General features: G+C 34.4%; 1 protein-coding gene across 50 annotated transcripts in view; it reads left to right on the top strand.

Annotated features, from left to right (window-relative positions):
• The window catches only part of SOX6 (SRY-box 6), a 621,434-nt gene that overhangs the window by 246,908 nt on the left and 348,786 nt on the right, over positions 1–25,740 (top strand). For all 50 annotated transcript variants that reach the window (XM_021085342.1, XM_021085322.1, XM_021085335.1 and 47 more), the window contains one exon: positions 21,212–21,419. In XM_021085342.1, the coding sequence (XP_020941001.1) occupies positions 21,212–21,419 (208 nt within the window). The remainder of the gene's footprint in view (positions 1–21,211; positions 21,420–25,740) is intronic.

Below are 25,740 nucleotides of genomic sequence, written 5' to 3' on the forward strand. Positions count from 1 at the left end.
CAAGTTTTTTGTAATATTTAGTCATTTAATGTAGTGGGTAGCACCCAGATAAAATTTATTTCTTCAATCTTATTAAAAATTTTTAATTTTTAAAATTTAAAATATAGTTGATTTACAATGTTCCTTTAATTTCTGCTGTACAGCAAGTTTGAGACTGCATTTTAGAAAGTTTAGTTAAACCCACTAGTCCACCTGGTCAGAACTATGCAAGGTTTATTTTCATCTTTTTGGTATTTGATTGATCTATGAAGCACTGGGGAAAAAAAAATCCATAAACTATCAAGATTTAGATTTCCTGAGAAATTTAGTTACTACTGTTCTCATTTTTGGATTTTGGAAATTCATTCAATTTAAAGATCAACGCTAGACTTCTGGTAGTAAGTGAAATTATTCGTCATTGCCGCTGAGTCATGAAACAGCATTCTCCAAGAAGCTCTGTGGGAGAGGTCTCATTTTCTACAACTTTGAAACTATATTGGAACACAGTATTGTCTGTTTTTAAACTTATCTCAGAAGCTTAAAGACAGAAATTTACTTACAATTTGGACCAAAAATAAAACCATATTTTATGACATGGGGGTGGATAATGAAATATACAGTGAATTGTCTACTGCTAACACATTGATCACATTTATATATTCATATTCTGCTTATGTGTATTGTTTCATTCCTGCTATTAAAATGTGTATTTAAAACACTTTCCTAAATCTGGTTTGTTCAAGCAAAGTGATTAACAGCATACTACTTGGAAATATTTCGATGTTTATGGAAATTTGAATTATTTTATCATTAGTCTTGATATAATACATCTTTCTAAATATTCTTTTTGGAAGACTTTTCTTACTTACCTAGCATATTATCAAAATCTTTATCAAAAGTAGAAACATTGACATGCTCTGAAATAGTTGGCTCTTTCCCCCTTGGGCAAGAAGGAATCAGGTATGCATGCTGATTAACACACTCCAGTCATTAACATGTGATTATGTGGGCTGCATACTGAGCACCTGCCAAAATATAAAAATCCAGTACTTTATTACATCTGTGCAAAGACTTTTTGCATTTCTTTTGTATTTTGATAGTTCAAGGAAAATCAGAGCCCAGTATCTTTTCTTTTCTTTTTTTTTCTCAGTGGAATGAAATTGTGTATACAGAATGTTTTCAAGGGATGGAATATGCCATGTTTATTTTTATTTTAATCTTTTGGGCTGTGTAACATCCAGTGACTGGGGTTGACAGAGTTCTGACTGTAACATGAATCTCTTAATGATCTCCATCACTGACATTCACTTACAATTTACAGCATTTCTCTGTGTTCATAAGGATTATTTTTTTCTGAGATTCAGCTAATATTCCTTTAATTTGCTTTATTTTAATATGATACATTTATGTCTTATAAATATTGCATTTTTATTTCTTTCACCAGTATGCTGTTAGTGTGTCTCATAGTGATGCCAGGCCTGCTACTGTGGTTTGATTTTTCCTGTCTAATTTTCATTTGTAGCTTGGCTTTGTAGCATTTCCAGACACCTAGGAAAAGTCATCATTCAATAATTATTTAAAATGAAACCTGGTTATTAATAGAAAATCTAGTATGATCTAGTATAATGGAATAGTTTGAGCAGGCCTATTCCACTCAGGTTTTATTTTCTTGATAGATTTAAATTACATTCAAATGTAGTAGAAGATTTTTTTTTTAGGGCGCACCTGCAGCATATGGAGTTTATCAGACTAGGGGTCAAGTTGGAGCTATAGCCACCACAGCCACAGCAACGCCAGATCCGAGCCACATCTGTGACCTATACCACAGCTCATAGCAATGCTGGTCCTTAACCCACTAAGTGAGGCCAGGGGTCGAACTGCATCCTCATGGCTGCTAGTCAGATTCGTTTCTGCTGAGCCACGATGGGAACTCCCTTTTTTTTAAAATAAGCTTCTTGTCAAAATTGATTATTATTAATTATTGAAAGCTCATCTCAGGGAGTTCCCGTCGTGGCGCAGTGGTTAATGAATCCGACTAGGAACCATGAGGTTGCGGGTTCCGTCCCTGCCCTTGCTCAGTGGGTTAAGGATCCGGCGTTGCCGTGAGCTGTGGTGTAGGTCGCAGATGCGGCTCGGATCCCGCGTTGCTGTGGCTCTGGTGTAGGCCGGTGGCTACAGCTCCGATTCAACCCCTAGCCTGGGAATCTCCACATGCCGCGGGAGTGGCCCAAGAAATAGCAAAAAAAAGCTCATCTCAGGACACTAATAATTTTCTAATTAAAACAGAACTTCACAAGCAAATTTCAACCTCTGAGTGGTTCTGATTAATATTCGCATTTTTTTTGTACAGAATTCCTTCTTGACCATTGATAACCTAGATACATCACTATAATGGAATATAACTAGTGATGAAATCTCCGCATTTCTGTAATGATCTAAGCAACATAGTGTAGAAAGTAATGCATATATTATATAGCATGCATTTACTTGACTAATTTGAACTTTTTCAAGATTAGAATGAGATGTGAATCTTAGGGTCCTTCTAGATAAGTCAGATGATGCTGCCTATGATAGCGTATTGCTTTGGGAAGAGAGAGCTGGGATTTTATTTGCACTCCTCTAGATTACCTCCACTTTAATTTCCAGTGGGTTACTTTCCATAAAGTCAGCTTAACATAACTAATCCTGCTCCCATTATTTATTTGGAGATGAGATTGTAAGGGCTCTCTTAGATTATTGAGTAAAACCACCCACACAAAGTAGGAAAGACCCTACTTTGCTCGTTCCATGAACATATCTAATTTTTCTTGAACACATCTAATGAATATGCCTTAATTATCTTGATATGCAAATTATCCCACTGTCTGTCCTCTGCAATAAGAAGTTTCCCTTGCTTTCTAAGAGAAATATATCCTTTTTAAAGAAAAACAACTTCAAGCTATTATTCCTTTTGTTAATATAGCTTTCAGTGTGATGACATTTATTTTTTATACTATTAACCTTTAAAGTATTATTTTGGTATGACTACATTCCTATGACCTTTAGGCATTAATTTTTCTAGGTGATTCAAATTGAGTTCAATAGTATAACTCTGTGTAAACCACATTCTCAGATTCAAAATATAAATTATGAACCTTTGCTAATAAAATTGTACAATCAGGTAAAAATTAGAAATGAATAATTATGCATTTCATTTATCTTCTTTATATTTCATTAACACCCTAGAAAATAAGGAAACCTTATTTAATAAAATGATTGGAAATTATTTTGTAAACTTTGCTTTGATTATAATTTAACTCTGATTTGTTTTTACTTCCAACGTACTGAGAATACCTAGACTGTAATATTCTCAGGTTCATAAAACTTTTGGGAAGAAATGTGCCCTAAGTCAAGCATAGATAGATTATTGTGGTATAACAGAAGAGTTTCATTTACCTTGAAACACAAAGAATTAGAACATTTTTGTAAATGACTACTAATTTAGGAATTTTTTTGTTAGTTCCAGTATTTAATTAGTAATTTTTGCATAATTGTGGGTTAGCCAGGATTAAACCGTGTAATCCATGAATAAGTTGAGGAAAAATTTTCTCTTGAATTCAGAGTTAATATTTGGCCTTCAGTTGTATTAAATTTTTTTTAATAATGCTTCTACCAAAATACTTTTCTTATTTTTTGTTCTTGCACTAATATATTTTTGTATGTGAAGTTGATTATAGTTTATTTATTTTGCTTTCTGAAATTGACAGTAAAATCCTTATGGGCACTGTTCTCTTGGATCCATGAGAAATGACATAGTAGGGCAAGAAATGAATATAAATCTGAGTTTTTGTATTTCTGGAAATTAAGAGAGAAAAATAAAAACTAACACTACCCCCTTCCCCAGAGAGAAAGTATGGACTCTGTGATTGTAACTGAGCCATCAATCCAAGGTTGTGTGTTGTCTTCAGGTAGAGCAATGCATAAGAATTGAGGATATCCTATGCCAGATTAGACTTCTATTTGCTGTCTGTGGTAAATGTGACAGTTTTGTGCCTTCTTTCCTTTTTCTGGAAATGTAAATATAGATAGGTAGATAATAGATGTTTTATAAGCAACATAGTCTCTAAGGAATCATTTCCAGCCTTACCTGTTCTATCTGTAAAAACTTAAATCAGACAACTAGAGATGTTATATAAAAAATTTCTAGATTACAGAGAGCCTCTTATTACACCATTATATATCTATAACTGACATATTAGAAGGAAATTTGAAAGCTTTCGTGGTGAAATTCTCAAAATTAGAAACTTTACTTGGGCAAGATTGTAGTGAAGGGAGGAGATTTTTGAGTTCACAGAATGGCCAGAAGGGCTCGGTGTGTATGACATAGAGAGCAATCTATTCTCTTGTTGCTCTTCCTTAGGTGAACTAGACCATAAAAGCACTTCACTGTTAATTGAGCATAATCGCTATTAAGGAACAAATGGATTTGACTGACCTTCATTGGGCCCTTGTACTTATTAATGTTAAGATTTGTGAGGAATGAAGAGCATACTATGAGCTATTTCTTTTTTTGTATGACCCCAGACTCATCATTTTAAAATGGGCAATCAGGATGTATGTAGGTAATTAAAAAATTGATAGTTGTTTTGGGGGGGTCTTAATTATTACTCCTTTTCTTAGTGGATCCCAACTATCTGACTTTTTCCCTAAACACATTATATCTTATTTTCTGTTTTTACTGAAGCTACTCTGATACCCATGAATGATTGTAGAATCTCCCTTTCCCACAAAGGCCCCAATTTCTATCATGGATTAGGGAGAGGTTTCCAAGAAGCTGGATTAAATGGCATTTCAAAAGATTATTTGTGCCATACTATAAGCACAAATAATAGTATGTGCTCTTCCTCTTCTTCCCTGCCAACTCTGAAAACAGGTCTCTGGTACCTTCACTCTCCTATTTTCAAGGCTATTTTCCTATTTTTTGGTGGAGGGTAGGGAGGAGTTTTTACTTTACCTCATTTGCTTAAATTATTTAATTCTGATATCCGAGGTTTTTCCACCATGTCAAAGTTCTCTTAATTATTGCTAATTTGGATAACACTTATGCAACACAGATTCCTAGTGAGCTGACTGATACTTGGATCTATGATATGCATATTGCTTAAGCTCCCATCATAGCCTTTAATTCTTTTAAAGCAAACTAGGTGCTTTGCTAATTACATATGAAAAATTCACTGATATTTTAATAAGGACATTAGTATCCCTCAAATGGAGAAGAGAATAAAACAACTGCAAAGCAAGAAAGCATGAGGAGAATAGACTTGACACTGGAGTAAGTAGTTACCTCTTAAGTAAAGCTCTATGGAATCATTTGAGACTCTTTATGCACAGAAATTTGCTCTATAAGAATTTGTCCAACTATACTTCTCCAACTTCTTCATGATCACACACCTCTTTACCCAGTGTCTCCAGTTGTCAAAGAAAATATCCTTTTGATTCAGTGGGATTATTTTTATTTTTATTTTTCCCTGGGGTTATTTAGAAGAAACATAATTTAGAAGAAAGGATACTAACTCATAGAAGACCTGTGTTTATCTCTGCTAGTAATTTGTGTGTGACCTTGGGTAAGTCAATTCATATATCCTGATTTCAGTTTCTTCATCTCAAAGATGAAAGACAGGAGTTCCCGTCGTGGCACAGTGGTTAACGAATCCGACTAGGAACCATGAGGTTGCGGGTTCGAACCCTGCCCTTGCTCAGTGGGTTAACGATCCGACGTTGCCATGAGCTGTGGTGTAGGTCGCAGACGCGGCTCGGATCCCGCGTTGCTGTGGCTCTGGCGTAGGCCGGTGGCACAGCTCGATTCGACCCCTAGCCTGGGAACCTCCATATGCCGCGGGAGCGGCCCAAAGAAATAGCAAAAAGAAAAAAAAAAAATGAAAGACTCAAAGCACATAGCACCAGTTGCAGATGAGCCCCTCAACTGGTCCAGGGGTCAGCTCTGCCCACCAGTGCGCTGCAGCTGCAGCTGTGGCCCTGCCACAATAGGAGGGCACATGCAGCCCACATAGGGGGCATCACTTGAATTGCTGGCTCTGAGGTAGGATTGCAACTCTTAGCCCCACAGGACATCTCCTACATAAGGTCATTCCTTTAATACTGGGAAAGGTAGCTGATTTACCTAATACGTAGGGACAAGCCCAGAGAATTAGTAAAAATGAAGACATAAAGGAATATGCTTTAACTGAAAGAAAAGACAAAACCTCAGATAAAGAACTAAACAAAATGGAGATGAGCAGTCTACCTGATAAAGAGTTCAAATTAATGGTCATAAAAATGCTTATGAGAAAACTTGGGAGAAGAATGGATGAACACAGTGAGAACTTCAACAAAGAGGTAGAAAATATAAAGTACAAAACAGAAGTTATAAATGAACTGAAAAATACACCTGATGAGTTCAGCGGAAAACTGGATGAAGTAGAAGAAGAAATCAACAAGCTTGAAGATGAAGCAACGGAATTAAGCAAAATGAAAAAAGAATTAAAAAAAGGGAGATTCAGCAATCTTTGGGACATCAAGTGAATAACTTTTGCATTACAAGGGTCCCAGAAGGAGAAGAGAGAAAGGTCTAGAAATAAGTATTTGAAGAAATAGTGGCTGAAATCTTCACTAATCTGGGAAAGTAGACATGCATCCAGGTACCTGAATTCCAGAGCTCTAATTAAGAAGAATTCAAAGAGACACACATCAGGACACATTATAATTAAAATGGCTATAGTTAAGAATAAAGAGAATTCTAAAAGCAGCAAGGAAAAACAACTTGCTATGTACAAGGGAAACCTCATAAAGCTTTCAACAGATTTTTGAGCAGAAGCTTTACAAACTATAAGGAAATGGAATGACATATTTGAAGTGCTGAAAGGAAAAACTTTCTATCCCCCAAAAATTATCATTCAGGATTAAAGGAGAGATTGAGTTCCCCATATAAATAAAAGCTTAAGGAGGTCATCACTACTAAACTGGCCCTATAAGAAATATTAAAGGGACTTCTTTAACTAGAAAATAAATGGAACGAATAGACAGTAAGAACATAAAATGAAGGTGGTCAAAATGTACAAACTTCCAGTTATAAGATAAATGAGTACTAGAGGTATAATGTACAACATGATTAATGTAATTTATACTTCCTTTGCTATATATGAAGGTTGTTAAGCAATCAAATTCTGAGAGTTCTCATCATAAGGAAAATATTTCCCTTTTTGTTTTCTTTTGTATCTAGATGAGATGATGGATGTTCATTAAACTTATTGTGATAATCATTTTATGAAGTATATAATCAAATCATTATGCTGTACAACTTAAACTTATACAGTGCTATATGTCAATTATATAAAAATTAAAATATGAAAAATAAAAATCTCACTGGAAAAAGTAAATATATAATAAAGGCAGTGAATCAATCATTTATAAAGCAAACATGAAGTTTGAGAGACAAAAGTGGTAAAAATAAGTAGAATTACAATATTTAGTTATGGGATTTGTAAAATAAAAAGATGTAAAACATATCATTAAAAGTATAAAATGTGGGTGAGGAAAAAGGTAAATTTTTGGAATGTGTTCAAATTTAATTCAGCTTTTACCAATTGAAAAACAAACTGCTATATACATAGGATGTCATGTAGAACTTCTCAGTAACCACAAGTAAATACACAAAAGAAAATGAGAAAGGAATCTAAACATAACAGTAAAGAAAATCACCAAACACAAGGGAAGAGAGAAAGAGAAGAAGAAAGGGCAGAGAGTAATAACAAAAACAATCAGGAAACAATGAACAAAATAGCAATAAGTACATATCTATCAATAATTCCTTTAAATGTAAATGTAGATGAATCATCAAAACACATAGAAAAGTTAAATGAATAAAAAAAAGACCCAACCTTGCTGCCTACAAGAGAATAATTTCATGTCTATGAGTCTGTTTCTGTTTTGTAGGTAGGTTCATTTGTGCCATAGTTTAGATTTCACATATAAGTCCTATCATATGGTATTTGTCTTACTCTTTTTTACTTACTTCACTTAGTATGAGAATTTCTAGTTGCAACCATGTTGCTGCAAATGGCATTATTTCATTCTTTTTATGGCTGAGTAGTATTCCATTGTTTATATGTACCACATCTTCTTAGTCCAAACTACTAATTTAGAATGGATAAACAATGAAGCCCTACTGTATAGCACAGGGAAGCATATCCAATCTCTTGGTATAGAACATGATGGAAAATAATATAAGAAACGGAGTCAGTATGTATGCATGACAGGTGACTTTGCTGTACAGCAGAAATTGACATTGTAAATGATTATAAATCAACTATAATTTTAAAAAAGAGAATAATTTCAGAAGTAAGGATACACAGGAGTTCCCTTTGTGGCTCAGTGGAAATGAACCTGACTAGTAATCCAGGAGGATGAGGGTTCAATCCCTGGCCTTGTTCAGTGGGTTAAGGATCCAGCATTGCCATGAGCTGTGGTGTAGGTCACAGATACAGCTTGGATTTGGTGTCGCTGTGGCTGTGCCTTGCTGGCAGCTGCAGTTCTAATTCAACCTCTAGCCTGGGAATTTCCATATGCGACAGGTACAGCCTAAAAAGACAAAAAAACTCAAAATGGCTGAAAGACTTAAATATATGACAGGACACCATCAAACTCTAGAAGAAAACATAGGCAAAACACTCTCTGACATCAACATTATGAATATTTTCTCAGGTCAGTCTCCCAAAGCAATAGAAATTAGAGCAAAAATAAACCCATGGGACCTCATCAAACTGAAAAGCTTTTGCACAGCAAAGGAAACCAAAAAGAAAACCAAAAGACAACTTACAGAATGGGAGAAAATAGTTTCAAATGATGCAACTGACAAGGGCTTAATCTCTAGAATATATAAGCAAGTTATACAACTCAACAGCAAAAAAACCAATCAATCAATGGAAAAATGGGCAAAAGACCTGAATAGACATTTCTCCAAAGAAGATATACAGCTGGCCAACAAACACATGAAAAAATGCTCAACATCGCTGATTATAAGAGAAATGCAAATCAAAACTACCATGAGATACCACCTCACACAAGTCAGAATGGCCATCATTAATAAATCCACAAATAACAAGTGCTGGAGGGGCTGTGGAGAAAAGGGAACCCTCCTGCACTGTTGGTGGGAATGTCAACTGGTACAGCCACTATGGAGAACAGTTTGGAGATACCTTAGAAATCTATACATAGAACTTCCATATGACCCCGCAATCCCACTCTTGGGCATCTATCCGGACAAAACTCTACTTAAAAGAGACACATGCACACTTAAAAGAGACACATGCACCCGCATGTTCATTGCAGCACTATTCACAATAGCCAGGACATGGAAACAACCTAAATGTCCATCGACAGATGATTGGATTCGGAAGAAGTGGTATATATACACAATGGAATACTACTCAGCCATAAAAAAGAATGACATAATGCCATTTGCAGCAACATGGATGGAACTAGAGAATCTCATCCTGAGTGAAATGAGCCAGAAAGACAAAGGCAAATACCATATGATATCACTTATAACTGGAATCTAATATCCAGCACAAATGAACATCTCCTCAGAAAAGAAAATCATGGACTTGGAGAAGAGACTTGTGGTTGCCTGATGGGAGGGGGAGGGAGTGGGAGGGATCGGGAGCTTGGGCTTATCAGACACAACTTAGAATAGATTTACAAGGAGATCCTGCTGAATAGCATTGAGAACTATGTCTAGATACTCATGTTGCAACAGAAGAAAGGGTGGGGGAAAAATGTAATTGTAATGTATACATGTAAGGATAACCTGACCCCCTTGCTGTACAGTGGGAAAAAAAAATAAAACAAAACAAAGTAAATGAACAGGATCAACAAAAACAAAAACTCATTAACACAGAAAACAGATCAGTAGTTACCAGAGGGGGAGCAAGTTGAGAGGTTGGGAGAAATTAGTGAAGCAACTCAACTGTATGGTGATGGATGGTAACTAGACTGGTAGTAGTGATCACTTTGTAGTGAAACTAATGTCAAATTATAGTGCTGTGCACCTAAACATTAAAAAAAAGATTGAGGGGTATTTTTAAAAAAAGGGATCAGAGAGAAATTATATTACTCAAAGCTAGATTTTCTATGAAATTTTGCTGATGTTAACATGAGCATGGTAAACACATGTTTGAAAATATTATATAATCTATGAAAATGCATAAAATTGAGTTTTATGGAAATGAGTTTTTTAATGTTAATGATGATGTGAAAGAAAACAATATTTATTAAATGAAAAGAAAGGAAAATTTTGTTCTAGATTAAAAGAGATTTAAGAGCATAAACAAATATAAACCATGATTTTGACTGGATTCAGTTTTGAAAAAATATTTAGGGTCAATTGTGGAAAGTTTAATATGGCTTTTATATTAGATACCATATAAGAATTATTAATTTTCTTAGATATAATAATAGTATTCTGGTTACATAGAGAATATCCTTATTTTTGGCAGATGTATGCTAAAGTATCTAGGGGTAAGATGGCATGTGAGGTCAATAATATGCTCTAAAATTGTCCAGCATTACAAAATTAGACAGATACATACATACATACACATATATACATAAAGCAAATGTCAAAATGTTAATAATTGTTCAACCTATATATTATTCTTTATAGTTTTCTGAATGTTTAAAATTTTTCCTAACAAAATTTAAAATGCCCATGTGAGAAAAAGGAAAGATTTGAGGTATAATTACCAAGTCTTGTAACTACTTCTATCTTCCTTGATTTCAGGGTTAAAATTTTCTTAGCCAATTCAGTTTAGCCTGGTCATGTTTTTAGGTTGAATATCATATGATAGTTTGAATAATAATGAATTTTCATATGAAAGTGACTCTCTGGAGTTGGTAGGCACATGAATCTGCTAGTAGCTAAACCTTGATGGAATGTTACTTCATGTATTGAGAAATTCACTATTAGGCTTGCCTGCCTTAAAAAAGCTTTTCTTACTGTTCTATTACCAAAAAGCTATAACATATTTTCATCTTAGCTGCTGTCTGTCCCATGGCATTAAATCTTAAAAGTATAATATCTCTAAGGCTGCAGTAGTGTACCTTAATTCTTTGTTGTTTACACAATCTTGAGTACATTCAGTTCAGGGCATTATTCTTTAAAAAAAGAGAGAAAGAGAAACAAATTGGAACATAGGGAAGAATGAGCAGGATGACTGAAGCAAGTGTTATGAGGAAGAAATTAAGGAAACAGATGTTTCACCTAGAAAAAGAGAAGATGCAAGAGTACTGTAATAGCTGTGTGTATTGAAAGTGCTGCTATTTTGAATATTTCCATGGAATAGAAAGAACTATAGGCTGAAAGAATAGGATTCCTATTCCTATAAGTAAGAATGTTTGACAACCTCCAAAGATGAGATGGACAGTTTTGGTAGGCCCTAAATCTTCTGTTAGTAGAAGCGTTCAAGGAGAGACCAGAAAGTCAGTTGTCATGGGTATTGTAACAGCCATCATCACTAGCCCTACTACTACCATCATATAATGAGAAATTTCTATTTTAAGTGTGTTATTTTTACTCGTTCATTTAATTGTATTAACAACCTTATGAAATAGGTTCTGTACTGCTGTTATTATCACTCCCCTTTTATAGCTGAGGAAATTTAGGCACAGAGAGATTAACTAACTCTGGAGCTATATGAGAGGTGGATGGAAAAATTTGGATTTAACTAGAAAATCTGTCTCAGAGAGCCTACTTTGTTTACTGTTATGGGGATTCAAGTACTAGATTGGGTTGAACAATTAGTTTTTTAAGGGCCTTTGAATTTTGAGATTTTGGTTCTGTATTCTGATAGTGTGTGTGTATATATATATATATATATATATATATATAGATGATGCAAGGCTTTTCTATGTCCTTGTTTTGATAACTTTGGGGACTTTAATATTTTTTCTATATTTACTCTGTATACTATATTTAAATCCATTTATTAAATATCATGGTAATGAGGCCATTTAAAAAACTTGCGGTATTTTAATTTTTTTCTTTGAATCAAAGTAACATTTTTTTAAACAATAAAAACTATGTTTTTCTTTTTTAATTGTTTTTTAGTTTTTTTTAGTTGTTTTTTAAAAACAATAACAACTATTTTTTTTCTTCTTAGACTTTAGGAATCATGGCACTTTAGCAAATATTGGTAACAAATCCAGATTCTGACACATCATAAGTAAATTTATTATTATTAAATATTATGGTAATAGTGTAGATTGGTAACTTTGAGAATGCCATATAAATCTAATATATAATACCAAGAATCAGTTTTAATAAAAGAGAAAGAGGACATATTTTGTTTTACTGCTAGAGCTAATGATACATTTGTTAGGAATAAGCTCTTGGTAATTGGAACCAAATTCAGTATTTTCATTTATGTAAGCTCCTTTAAACTGGTGCTTTTCCTTAAAATGTTTTGCATTAGAGGAAAACATTATTTTACTTTGTTATATATATATACACACACACATATATATATTTCTACTGTATAGCATGGTGACCCAGTTACACTTACATGTATATATTCTTTTTTCTAACATTACATGTTCCATCATAAGTGACTAGACATAGTTCCCATTGCTACACAGCAGGATCCCATTGCTAATCCATCCCTAAGGCAACATTCTGCATCTATTTACCCCAAGCTCCCAGTCCCTCCCATTCCCTCCCCTTCCCCCTTGGCAACCACAAGTCTATTCTCCAAGACTCTCATCCTGAGTGAAGTTAAGTCAGAAAGAGAAAGACAAATACCATATGATATCACTTATATCTAGAATATAATATACAGCACAAAGGAACTTTTCCACAGAAAGCATACTTCTTCCTCTGAGAAAGAACCTGTAAATATCAGCAATTGAGTTTTCAGCACACTAAAAACCATTAGCTATCTTTTGTTAGCATGAAGTTGTTGGAATCTAGATTAGGTAAAGCTTTTTTTTTGTCAGCTACCAATAAAACTATGGTAGAATACCTGTAATGTAACAGAATTAGCAGATATCTTTAGTTCATTTAAAAAAAGGGTTGTTTAAAGTGGGAAATCAGAAAAAAACAGTATATACATAGCATGTATATAACTCTATAATATATTGACTATACATGTATATGTGTAATTTATGTACTATAACTTGAACACTTACTTGAAACAAAATATATAAATACAGTGCATACTGAGGTGAGTGGAGCCATCTGACTTGGCAAAGATTGATCACTGCCATGACTGACTTGCTAATACATGGTGACTTAAACAGAAACAACTTTTAGTTGGTTTTATTATCATTCTTAACTCCTTTATGGACATCGCATCCCTTTAATTGCCTCCAGTCAAAGACTACCAGGAACACACCCATAGTTGAGAAAATTGAATTTATTACTCATTGCAGTAGGGAGAACTCACACCATAGAGAACCATGAAGAATGTCTGAAAGAATTTTTTTTAAGGATTTGGGCTTTAGGTGACTTGGGGTAGGGTATAAGGAAACAGTTTATTAGAGATTAGGGACTATCAGAAATCAGGGATAAATTTGTGATTGGATATCTTAAGAAATCAAATATATAGGAAGGGCAGACTAGAGTGAGAATAAAGCTGTAACTGGGGAGGCAGTATAACTTAAATGGAAAACAAAGCAAAACAACAATGACAACATATGAGGCACTGAGAAGAACACACATAGTTCAACCTTACTAATAGGTGGAAGAAAAAGGTAAGGGAGGATAATATTCTGTCTCTGCAATTACTTGGTACAGGTAGGGAAGTCGATTCATACTGCTGCTTAGAGAAGCTATTTTCTGTGCATTTCTCCACTGCAATGACTTCCACCTGTATGTGGGTTTCAACTCTGTTATGTTGGGCAAGATTCCATTCCTGACCTATGGTCTCTGCCTGTCTCAATTCCTGACATTCTATCTGACTTTTGCAACCCTAGTTACTTCTCTCCTCTGCTTGCAGTATGGCTGCCCATTCACTTTACTGGGCAAGGTGCAATTGGAACCCAGCTAAATTAGAGTTGTAATATACTATAGCTGCTCCTAGGCAGAGTGGAGATAATCTATATGCATTAGCTTAAGTGAGAATTGATAGTATCCCCAGAAAAAGCTCATGTTGAGGTTATTGGAGCTTTGTGAGGGGCCAAATCTTAGAGCAATTAGTTAGGGATTACTTTATAAAAAAGGTGATGCTGAGCATTGACGTCGAAGAGAGTAATATAGTACAGTATAATATAGTATTTATTATTCCACTTAGATGAACAAGTATTAATAAAAACCTAAAAATTGTGCCAGTGATTATCATGACTATATTTTCAGAATTGAAAATTGAAACCAAAGATAACTGGGCAAAGGAGATTTTAATTTAATAAGAGTAGGTGTCATTTATTGAGTCCTTAGTTGATAGGCACTGCGCTAAATGCTTTGTATGTTATTCATTTCTCACAACAACTATTTGAGGATATAATTGTAATTCCATACTATGAAAAGGCAGAGTATAACTCCCATCCCCCTGACTATGGGCAAGCCTTGGTGACTTACTATTCAGTAGATTGCATTGACAGTTAAAAGGCATGACTTCTCAGAGTAGGTTACAAACAGTAACATAACTTTCATCTGGCTCTTTTGGGGACATGTGCTTTTGAAGGCCTGAACTACTATGTAAGAGGTCCAGGTAGTCTGAAGCCAACATGCTGGAGAGAAAAAATAGTGTGGAGAGATCACATAGAGGAAAATGTCCAAGGAACGCCAGCTTCTAAACCCTAGCTCTTGAAGTGTTCACTTGTGTGAGTAAAGAAGCCTTTGAGATGACTCCAACCTTAGCCACTGACTTAATGGCAACCTCATGAGAGATCTTGCAGCAGAACCACCCAGCCCAGATGGTCCCAAATTCCTGACCCACAGAAACTGTTACAGATAATAAATCATTATTGCTGTTTTAGGCATTAAGTTTTAGGATGATTTCTATACAATAAATAACTAATGTAAGGTATCTTGGTAATTGGATTAGATTAGTAATGTAGTGAAAGCCCCCCCCGCCCCGGAAATGTAAGGCAAGAAAAGATTTAGAAGGTAAGTGTTATTGTATGACATCTTTTACTGCTGAGAGTGATTTTTATTATGGCCCTGTGGAATGGAAAAATACTGGATGGGGTGTCAGAAAACCTACATTTAGAGTTTAGCTCTGCCTGTTCTACCTGTGTCACATAGGGAAAACCACGAAACTTTTAAGTGTTACTTTTCTTGTTGTTGAAGATGAAGTTGTAGAATTTTGATATTCAGTTCTGGCAATAAATTTGTAGAACAACATCTAGAGATTGGAGTGTATTGGAAGAGAATGACCAAGGATCTGGACACCATGTCAAATGAAAAATAGACATTGTAACTGGAGGAGTTTCAACTAGAAAAGGATTATTAATTTTGTTGATGCCTTAAGATACGTTGAACAACTCCACCATGGAAGAGGAAATGGATTTGATTTTGTGTATTTTTTGAGGGCAAACAGGAAACAATGGTGATAATGATAAGAATCTAGATTTTTACCTGATCAAGGATTCCTTTTTAAATAACTAGTTTTGCCAGAAAGTATTATTCAAGAGCCTTAAACTACAGAAATGCCAAGGAAAGAAAACTGTCCCTCTCCCCCTTCCTCCTGCCACCCCACCCCCCAGTTCAGTACAGGGAAACTATTAATATACTAACTCTCTAGACCAAGAAGATTTTCTGATTGAAAATTTTATTTATTTATTTATTAACTTCTGTATTTACTTACTTCCTTAGGGCTGCCCTGGCAGCAAATGGAAGTTCCTGGGCTAGGGGGTGAATTGGAGATGCCTCTGCAGGCTGACAACACAGCCACAGTGACACCAGATCCGAGCCACATCTGTGACCTGTGGTGCAGCTTGTGGCAATGCCAGATTCTTAACCCACTGAGTGCAGTCAGGGATCAGACTTGCATCCTCATGGATATTATGATTGGATTCTTAACCTGCGAGCCACAATGGGAACTCCAAAAGTTTTATTTATGATAGAACATTTGCAAAAAATATTTCATTTCTAAAAGAAAATATAAAAATATAAAACTACATATTATTTCAACACTCAGAGGGCCATTAGCATTGGATATTCTGTTGTCTTTTCTATATACAATATTTTCTTAAAAAATATATTGCTATTTCTCAGAGTTCCCATTGTGGCTCAGTGGGTTAAGAACCCAACACTTTCTCTCTGAGGCTGTGGGTTCGATCCCTGGCCTTGTTTAATAGTTTAAGGATTTGGTATTGCCTCAAGCTGCAGCACAGACTGAAGATGAGGCTTGGATCCAGTGTTGCTGTGGCTGTGGCCTAGGCTGGCAGCTGTAGCTCAAATTTGACCTCTATCCCAGGAACTTCCATAGGCTATAGGTGTGGCCATAAAAAGAAAAAATATGTATATTGCTATTCCTCACTAACATACTTTTTACTAATATTATGAATATTCCATGTCATTAAATTTTCTGCAAAAATATGATTTTCAATAATTTCAAATTATTCCACCTTATGGATAAAATGATAATGCCCTCAAATAATTCCTACAATTGGAAATGCAGGTTGCCTCTAACTATTCGTCACTATAAACAACACTGTATTCAACATATGTATTATTTTTAATGGCTATGTGGTATTCCATTGTGCAGCTATATCATCTTTTATTTAATGAATATCTTATTTTTTAATATCTCAGGTAACGTTTTGCTGAAGTAAACAATTCTGTCAACAGGGCTAGAGCAGATCTTTACCCTTCACCTTAAATTTTGATTATTTTTAACATATTTGGTGAATAGCTGTTTCATCATCCAACAATGTACTTAACATTTTGTTTGATGTTTTGGAGGCATATAGAAGAAGCATAAGACATGACCCCAAATCCTTTAAGAGATAAAATGTAGTTGCAAATATGACTAAAACATGTGAAATAATAATGAATAATTTTTTCTAGCGTATCATTAAATGCTAAGTTGTAGTTCAGGGGGTAGAAGGATAGTGACGCCCAGCATAGTCAGCAAGAACTTTAAGGATGAAACGCAGATGGATCCCAGCTTTAAGAGTGGGTTGAGTTCACAGTCAAAGAGAATGTAGTACATTCTAGGGGAAAGTAACAAGACTCCCAAAGGCTCACAAATTTGAATATGTTTGCTGTATTCTCTGTACCATGAGAAGGCTATTTAAGTTTAAAGTTATTTTAATGCCCCTGCTGAGCAGTCAGTTTTTAATAACTTCTGAAAAGTCTGTGCAATATTTATTTTAATCTGTTTTTTAAATTTTATTGAGAAATAATTGATAGATAACATTATATTAGTAAGGTGTACAGCATAATATATACATTATATTAGGAAAGGATTACCACAGTAAGTTTAGTTGACATCCATCACCTCTCATAAGTCTTGTTTTTTACATTTACTTTTCTACCCCTTCATATATGGAAACATCTTAATTATATATTCTTAATTTATGAAAATTGTTTGTCTTTTCTAGAAAAATTTGCCTAATGACTGTTTTTATACTACTGTGTGCTTTTTTTCAGTCATCTACATATAGTATTTGTACTGTGTTTTATTAATTTCCAGTGAAATTCTCTTTTGGTAATCTGAATCAACATTGCTTTAGTCCTTGTATTGGTACAGGGATCCTTTTAAATAATATTTTGAAATTTTCTTCATTGTTAGGTTTGGTGGGACCACTGAGGTTAGGGACTGAGAAAAAACAAACATCATATATTTCTTCTGAGTGAACTAATGCTTAGTCAGTGCCCCATATGCTCTTCTTTTTGTGATGTTCATGTGTTTAGTCATGTTATACAGTGGTTGTGTTCATAAGAAAGATCAAAAGAAGAGAAGTTATCTCTTTGGTTATCTTTTAAAATCACAACTAAACAGGCTTCTTAAAATTTTTCATAATTATATCCACACTATAATGTTAAGGCAAAACATATTTCTTTCATTGCCTTCTAAGAGATCACTGTTTCTTAAAGTGGGGTGCATCAGAATTAAAGAACATGGGCATCAGAATCACTTGAATGTTTATCAAACTTTGTATTTTTGGACCCCACTATTTGGGGTGTGGGAGAAGGTAAGGGAATCTATATTTTAACATATTTGCCAAGGAATTCTACTACATATTAAAGTTTGAGAAGCACTGCTTTAGGAAATACTGTCTCAAATCTCTCCACAGCTGTGCTGCAGTGACTTGGATCAGAACTTGATAGATATTATCATTGGGCATCTTGCCTCAATTGGTAGTTCATAGGACCTATTTTGTTTTTAGGAAATTACAGAATAAGTTGATTTTTTTTCCTTAAGAAAGCTTAAAATTTATCTAATTCCCTAGAATAAAAATTTGAGACCCTTTGTCAAGTTTCTTTTTCTAATTTGACATTATTGCCTTTTATCTTAGCAGTAATTTATTCATTGTAATTGTTATTGTTTGGATTTTTGTGCCCCTTTATTCAGATAAATTGACCATAGGCTTCCCTTCATGAGAGGCCAATAAATCTTACATTTTAGAAAGTTGAAAAATGAGGACCATAAATGGTAAATTTTGCCCTTTCCGTTGTTCCTTAGGATAGTATAAGGTGACTTATTTGACTTAAGCCATTTATGATTTCATCCTCTGCCTATGTTGGTGCCTTGGTGACATGTTGCAAGTAGTTTTTGTTGCCTTCTTGGAGAAATCATAACTTTCAGCTTCTTGCTCTCTGCTTCTTGGTGCTGTTCAGCCATCTTGCAGATTACGGAGCTGAGGGCGGTGTGGGTCATCAGTGTGGGAACCCATGGTTATTGTCTGTGGTGCAGGATGGCAGCAGCCACATTCCCATGAGAGAAAAACAAGGAACATAATCTATCTAAAAAGTGGCATGAAAAAATAAAACTGTTTGTAATTAGTCCTGAGAGAAAAAAAAAATATGATACTGTATGGTGCCTAAATGCTCTCAGGACAGCTGTCACTCAGGCCAAAGAGACACTTCCATCATCTTTCAATTTTAATTTGGGAGTGATATGAAAAAATCTTTGTTATGGTCAACAGTAGGTCATTTGTAGGTAACCACTTCCATACAACTGTTGTTTTGAGTGGGTCTCTAATCCCTTTGGTTAAATCAGAGTTTGTTTTTGATTTATAGGCAATGATATGAGACTACTTTGCATGTGAAATGAAAGTGATGGAAGCATAATTGGTCAAATGGTGATTATTGATTCAAAAAAGCCTAGATCACATTTCTGAAGGGACAGAAAGCTCTTTCTATTAAGAGCTCAACTGACTTTAGCAGACATCTCTCTCTCTCTCTTTTTTTTTTTTTTTTTTTTTGCACTAAGTGGGAAATGAACTGGTCATTCCAAGAAGCCATGTACTAACCATGACTGGCATCTAAAAGAAGGGGTACCTCTACATCACTCCACAGTTGTTAGCATTAAATGAAATACACCATGCTTCCTGGGGAAGAAAAGATCCAGGAACAAGTAAAGAAGAGCTGTCTTTCCAGCCCCGGCCCATTTATTTTATCCTTTTCAGTTTATTTCAGCACAAATGTAATGAGCTTCTGCTTTGTGCTAGGCATTGTGCTAGCGTAGGATTCTGAAAAAAATTAAGATTTGGTTTACAGTAATTTAAAACAACTTTATTGAGATTTAATGCACATACCACACAGTTTGCTCATTTAATGTGTACAATTCAGTGGTGTTTAGTATATTGGACGGACTTTACAATACTCAATTCAGTACAAGACTTATATTTTTAACTAAGCAATTCCTTAGGGCCAGAGGGGGAAAAACTTCTTTGGCTTGATTCCTAGATCTGTTTCATCAGAATAATGGTACCTGTTATTTACTAAGCACCACCTACTCTGAGCTCAGTGTTGTGCCTAGTTGCTTTACAAATGTCATCTCATTATATGCTACCAATAACTATGAAGAATAGTTTTATTCCTACCTTATATGCAATGACAACAATACCTAAACACCTAGCATTTGTTGAATATGATTATCTCATTTAATGTATGTGGAAATGGCCTTCTCTAGACTATTTTCCTTTTCATCCCCTTTCTTTGCAATCCTAACTTTCGCCTCATGCTTCTTCCTGTAGTTTTTGAGCTTGCTGAGTTTTTTTTTTTTTTTTTTTGAAGGAGAGATGTAGGAGCAATTAGATTTCTTTTAAGCTTCTGATGAGAATCACAAAGCCTAGATGCTTTATTTCATACAAATTTTTTTTATTGGTAGAGATGATATCCATGCACAGACAGATAAGTTGAACGCTAGACTACTTTGACCAATTATGCTTGCTTCAAACTCTTAGTTCTGATTTAGAGAGCTATAAAACATTTTTATTTTATAAATTGTTAGGTGTTTATTATTTTCAACGTATTTAGTTTTTCTCCTTGAAAATGGATCTAAGTCTCTTACCAGTTACCAAACTTACCTATAATGTGAAATAATTCTTACGCAAGTGTTTCTGAAACAAACTTGTTCTTTTGTTAAAAAAAGTAAAAACAAATAATTTTTAAATGCCACATGAAGAATATGTATCAATGGGTGAGTGTAAGGAATAGAAAGAGGTTTCTGTAACTGACAGAGGTATAACTAGAAAAAAATGATTTTCTTCAAACCCCAGCACACAAGAGTATTCAGGTTGGCTAACTTTCTTGTGCTGATTTAGATATTTTATATATTTTCTTGTGAACTGTTAATACTGGATATTGAAGCTAATTTCTCTACTCATTAGGGATTTTTTTTTCTTTTTGGTGATGTACATATTTTTTAGGCTATGGGAAGAGCATTGCTAATATAAGTACCAATTAAAAGAAAAAGTTTACCAATCCTTATAATTAATAATTGAGCCTGACCTATTTTAAATAAAGGGTGTAAATGAGTAAGAAGTTGAAGTATTTGTTTTAAAATTAAGTTTTTGCACCACTTTGGCTGCTTTTTAATGAAAAAAAATTAGTTAAAATCTGCAATTTCAGGGTAATTCCTTTGAAAGTACTTCTATAATGTTTAGTATTTTTTTAAGCAGGAGAGTTAATGTATTTTATTTGTACATCTCAGCCTCATGTATCTACTGTCATTCTGAGTTGGGATTTTTTTCCAATGATAGGCAAAGAAACACGTTCTAATGGTTTTATTTCATTTTGTTTTTCTAGGATTCAGAGAATAATAAGTTATGTTCCCTATATTCCTTCCGAAATACCTCTACCTCACCACATAAGCCTGACGAAGGGAGTCGGGACCGCGAGATAATGACCAGTGTTACTTTTGGAACCCCGGAACGCCGCAAAGGGAGCCTTGCCGATGTGGTGGACACACTGAAACAGAAGAAGCTTGAGGAAATGACTCGGACTGAACAAGAGGGTATGTGTGAACTTAACTGTTGGGCTTTATTCTTTTAAAGATTCCAGGCCTTAAAAAAAAATGAGTGGGATTTCAAGGGCCAGAGAAGTGCGTAATTGGCACTAGCAAGGAAAAAGTTATTCAGAGGTTACCATGGAGATGGCAGATTGTGATCCATTAGAAGTGTTAAGCAGATAGCTCCATTTTTCTACAACTTTGTGCATTTTACTTAGTTCTTATAATAACAAATCAAGGTTTTAGACTGAGTATAATCCTTGTTCTGGAAAAAGGTAGTGCGGGAATTTTCCCAGCTGTAACTTTATTTTTCATTTTTTCTCCCTTAGTTTCTTTTTGATGGGTAGTGTTTTATTATGAAAATATCAACTGTTTAAAAAGAAAAAAGCCAACTTATTTCTCCTAATTTTTACAAGTATTGTAAACTTATTATTATTTCACCTCTAAATGTTACAGAATTGATAGTTGAGGGTCTCTAATGTTAAAGCTAAATGTTCAAGGCGGAAGTTCTTTGACCCATGACATCCACTGAAACATCCGTCTTCTCTACTCTTTCTTCAAGAGTCCACTTAGGTTCACCTAGATCCTAAGAAGCAGATGAAAGAAGACTCTTTAATAATATGTTTAAATTAATCATCTAAGTGATTGCTTATACTATGTACTTTCATTTTTTATGTACAGATTTTAGACTTTAAAATATAGGGTAATTAATGGTTCTGGGTTACTAGTAACATTGTAAGTTAAATTTAGATCTCTGTGGCACTGTAGGAAAATGGGGATTTGATATAAAGTAATTTTTCATGTAACTTAATTTTATTTCTTTAAGGGCCCAAAAACTTTGAATTTTAAAATTAATTTTTGTGATGTGTCCACCACATCAGCAATTTTTGTGGAAGCTTATGAAATGTATTACATGCTTCCCTATCTTACTAACCAGGTTATATGGCACAAAGTATAAAATTCTTTAATGACTTGGGGTCATGATGCAGTAGATTGAACTCCAATACCTATCTAACAATCATGTCTAACAGTCATGTGATCCTGGGTAAGTTTTTCAATCTCCTTGAACCACAAAATTTAAAATTTGGTATGGTCTTAATACCTGACTTCTTAACCATTTTGAAAATCAACTATAATAATTAATGTAGGTATCCTATGAACTGTAAATTATATAAATTTGAGGTATTGTGATGATTATTATATTATAAGTGTCAATTACTTTACCATGCTGTAATGTAATGATGCCCCCAGGGATCATTAAGATAATTAGGACAGTTGGCTTTATGGTTATTTCTCTGCAATTATGAAACTTTGGAGTTCTCGTGTCTGCTTGATTTAGATATCTTTTTCGCAGTGTATGTGTGCATGTGTGCGTGTGTGCATGTGTGCGTGTGTGCGTGTGTGTGTGTGTGTGTGTTGGATTCTCTTCTTTAACGTCAGTTTGCAGGCTGTTACTTCGTACTCAGTTGTGAATAATTTCTAATTTGCTTCTTCCATTCATCCATCAGTTTTGAAAGTAGATGATCATAACATTCTGGACTATATTTAAAATATGAACAAATGTTTCTGGATGAGTTGCTGAGAGATCTTGAACAATATTCATCATCTTTAGTACATGAACTTTGTGCTTATTCTTCTGGCTGCTCAGAGATTTTGTATACCTCATTCTTGGCTGTGTTCTAGAATAACTGAAGCTTACCAGGGCAATAAACTCTGAATAAATGAGATTGCTAGATTACTTTTAATTGATTCACCAAAAAGACGGTTTTAGTTCTCTAAGAAAGTAGTTTTCAACACACTTTAAAGGGTTCTGTTGTGTAAAAATACAGAAATTGATTTGTGATTGCTTTTGTCAGTGGAGGGTCTATACTGCTAGGGAATTTAAAGTCATTCTTCTCTTGTAAATAATGGTTAGTGTTTTTATTCTTCCTCTTCATTTCTCTGTGTTATAGATTTGATTCAAGAGATGCACTTGCAAGATGAGACCTCTCATTTGAGTCCTTTATCATCATATTCCTACTACTGAAAAATGTTTCTTATTTATAGAACTTTGTTTTCTACAGTATGTATATTTTAGGCATCAGAAATTCAGGCATTTTTAGTGCATATTAATGTATATAATACGTTAAGTACAAATATGAACTGATAAAAGCATGCTCATCAAACTTACACATTGCAAAAATCTGGGAGGAACACTGATTATAATGTATGAAAGAAACAAAACTCAAAGTTTTTGACAGACTGAATATATAAACCTAAAACTTATCCATCAAAATAAAATTTAATAGGTCTTACTGTCAAGTCAAGAGGCTGTGACCAAAATTCCTATCTGCACAAGGAATTACTGAAGGAAATTTAAATAGCAGACACATGAATTAAAAAAAATATATATGAGTTGTTAGTAGCCCATTGTAGCTCAGTGGATTATGAACCTGATTAGTATCCATGAGGATGTGGGTTCAATCCCTGGCCTTGCTCAGTAGGTTAAGGATTTGGTGTTGCCTGTAGGTCACAGATGGGGCTTGGATCCCACAGCGTTGCTGTGGCTGTGGTGTAGGCTGGAAGCTGCAGCTCCTATCTGACCCCTAGCCTGGGAATTTCCATATGCGGTAGGTGTGGCCCTAAAAAGTAAAACAAAAACAAAAAATGACAACAACAACAAAAAAGAGATTTAGGTGACTAGAGAGTGCAAAGGGGTCAGCATGGTGAATATTGCCAAAAAATGGCCAGTGCTATCTCAGTCAGAATTACTAGAATTACAGTATGTAGCATTCAAGAAGCGGTAGCCCCACTAAACTCCCGGCTCAATAGAATGCATCTGAAGTATTGTGTTAAGTTGAGAATTATTACACTTTAAGAGGGATTCAAAAGCATTGGGATATTCTCAGAGGAGAACAATCAATGTGAAAACAGATACAGAATTATATACTTACTAAGAGGAATGATTGAAGGGACTAGTAATATTAACCCCAGAGAAAAGAAGATGAAGGATTACATGATGGTTCTCTTTAAAAATTAGTCGTATGGAAGAGGGATTGGGTTATCTGTCTAGCTCCCTGAGGATAGACTGCAGATGAGTGACAAGAAGTTATAAGGTTGCGGGGGCGGGCAGGAGGGGCAAATGAGGAGTTGGGATTAACACATGCACACTGCTATATATTAAATAGATATAGATAACCAACAAGGACCTACTATGTAGCACAGGAAACTCTATTCAATATTCTGTCGTAATTTATATGGGAAAATAATCTGAAAAACAATATATATATGTGTATGTACATGTATAACTGAATCACTTTGCTGTACACCTGAAACTAACACAACATTTTAAAGTAACTATACTCCAATTTAAAAAAAAAGTTAAAAGGAACCAGATTATTATTTATAGCAAGACCAACTGTCTGACATGTAGCTGTCCATGTATGGAAAATTTTCTTTGAAAGATAAATTATTTTTGGAGATATGTCGTAATCTTAATTGCCATTTTTAAATGCTGTCATAAGAGACAGTCTTTTTCTAACGCCATGACTATAAATTTTTGTGAATATGCCTATACCCTATACAGTATTCTGTAGTTCATGGTATATTTTTTTAGAGCCCTAAAAAGAACTACATAGTATCAAGATTATTTTTCTGCAAGATCTCCTTGTGTTTTTTTTGTTTGTTTGGTTTTTTTTTGGCTGTGGATCCCTTTGGTGGCTTGGTACAGCCTATAGGTCCATTCCTATTTTACATCCATAAAGTAAAATCCTTGGAATTATAGAGAAAATGATTAAGATGTTAAATAATTTTTAAATTTTGTAATATGGCAGGAAGTACTACTTTACTAATAAATTAAACAGAAGATCTACTGGAGGGACTAAAAATATAATTTTGAAGTAGTGGTAAGGGTAAAAGATATTTTGAGATATTGTCAACAAGTACATTGTGATATATAAAATATACTGTTATTCTATTGGTTATAGTGTCACAGATACTATGAATTTATGGTTTGTTGTGTGCACTGATAATTTAAAGAAAATGGATTTTCAATTACAGGTTGATGGAAAATACTTTTTTCCAACCAAGTTCATAAACTTCTTGGATTCTATAGATAGACTCTTTGGGTATATGGACTCTAGGTTAAGGGCCCCTGTGCTACATGATATGGCACAACTATCGTGAATAAAGTAATAGTCTCTAAAAGGTATATAACATATACAAAATGAATTCTATTTCAGTGTCTTTTAATGTATGATAAGTTCCATAAGATCTGTATAGATAAAATTTTATTGGGAGTTCCCGTTGTGGTGCAGCAGAAACAAATCTGACTAGTATCCATGAGGAC

This window comes from Sus scrofa, chromosome 2, assembly GCF_000003025.6.
Source record: "Sus scrofa isolate TJ Tabasco breed Duroc chromosome 2, Sscrofa11.1, whole genome shotgun sequence".
NCBI classification, from domain to species: domain Eukaryota; kingdom Metazoa; phylum Chordata; class Mammalia; order Artiodactyla; family Suidae; genus Sus; species Sus scrofa.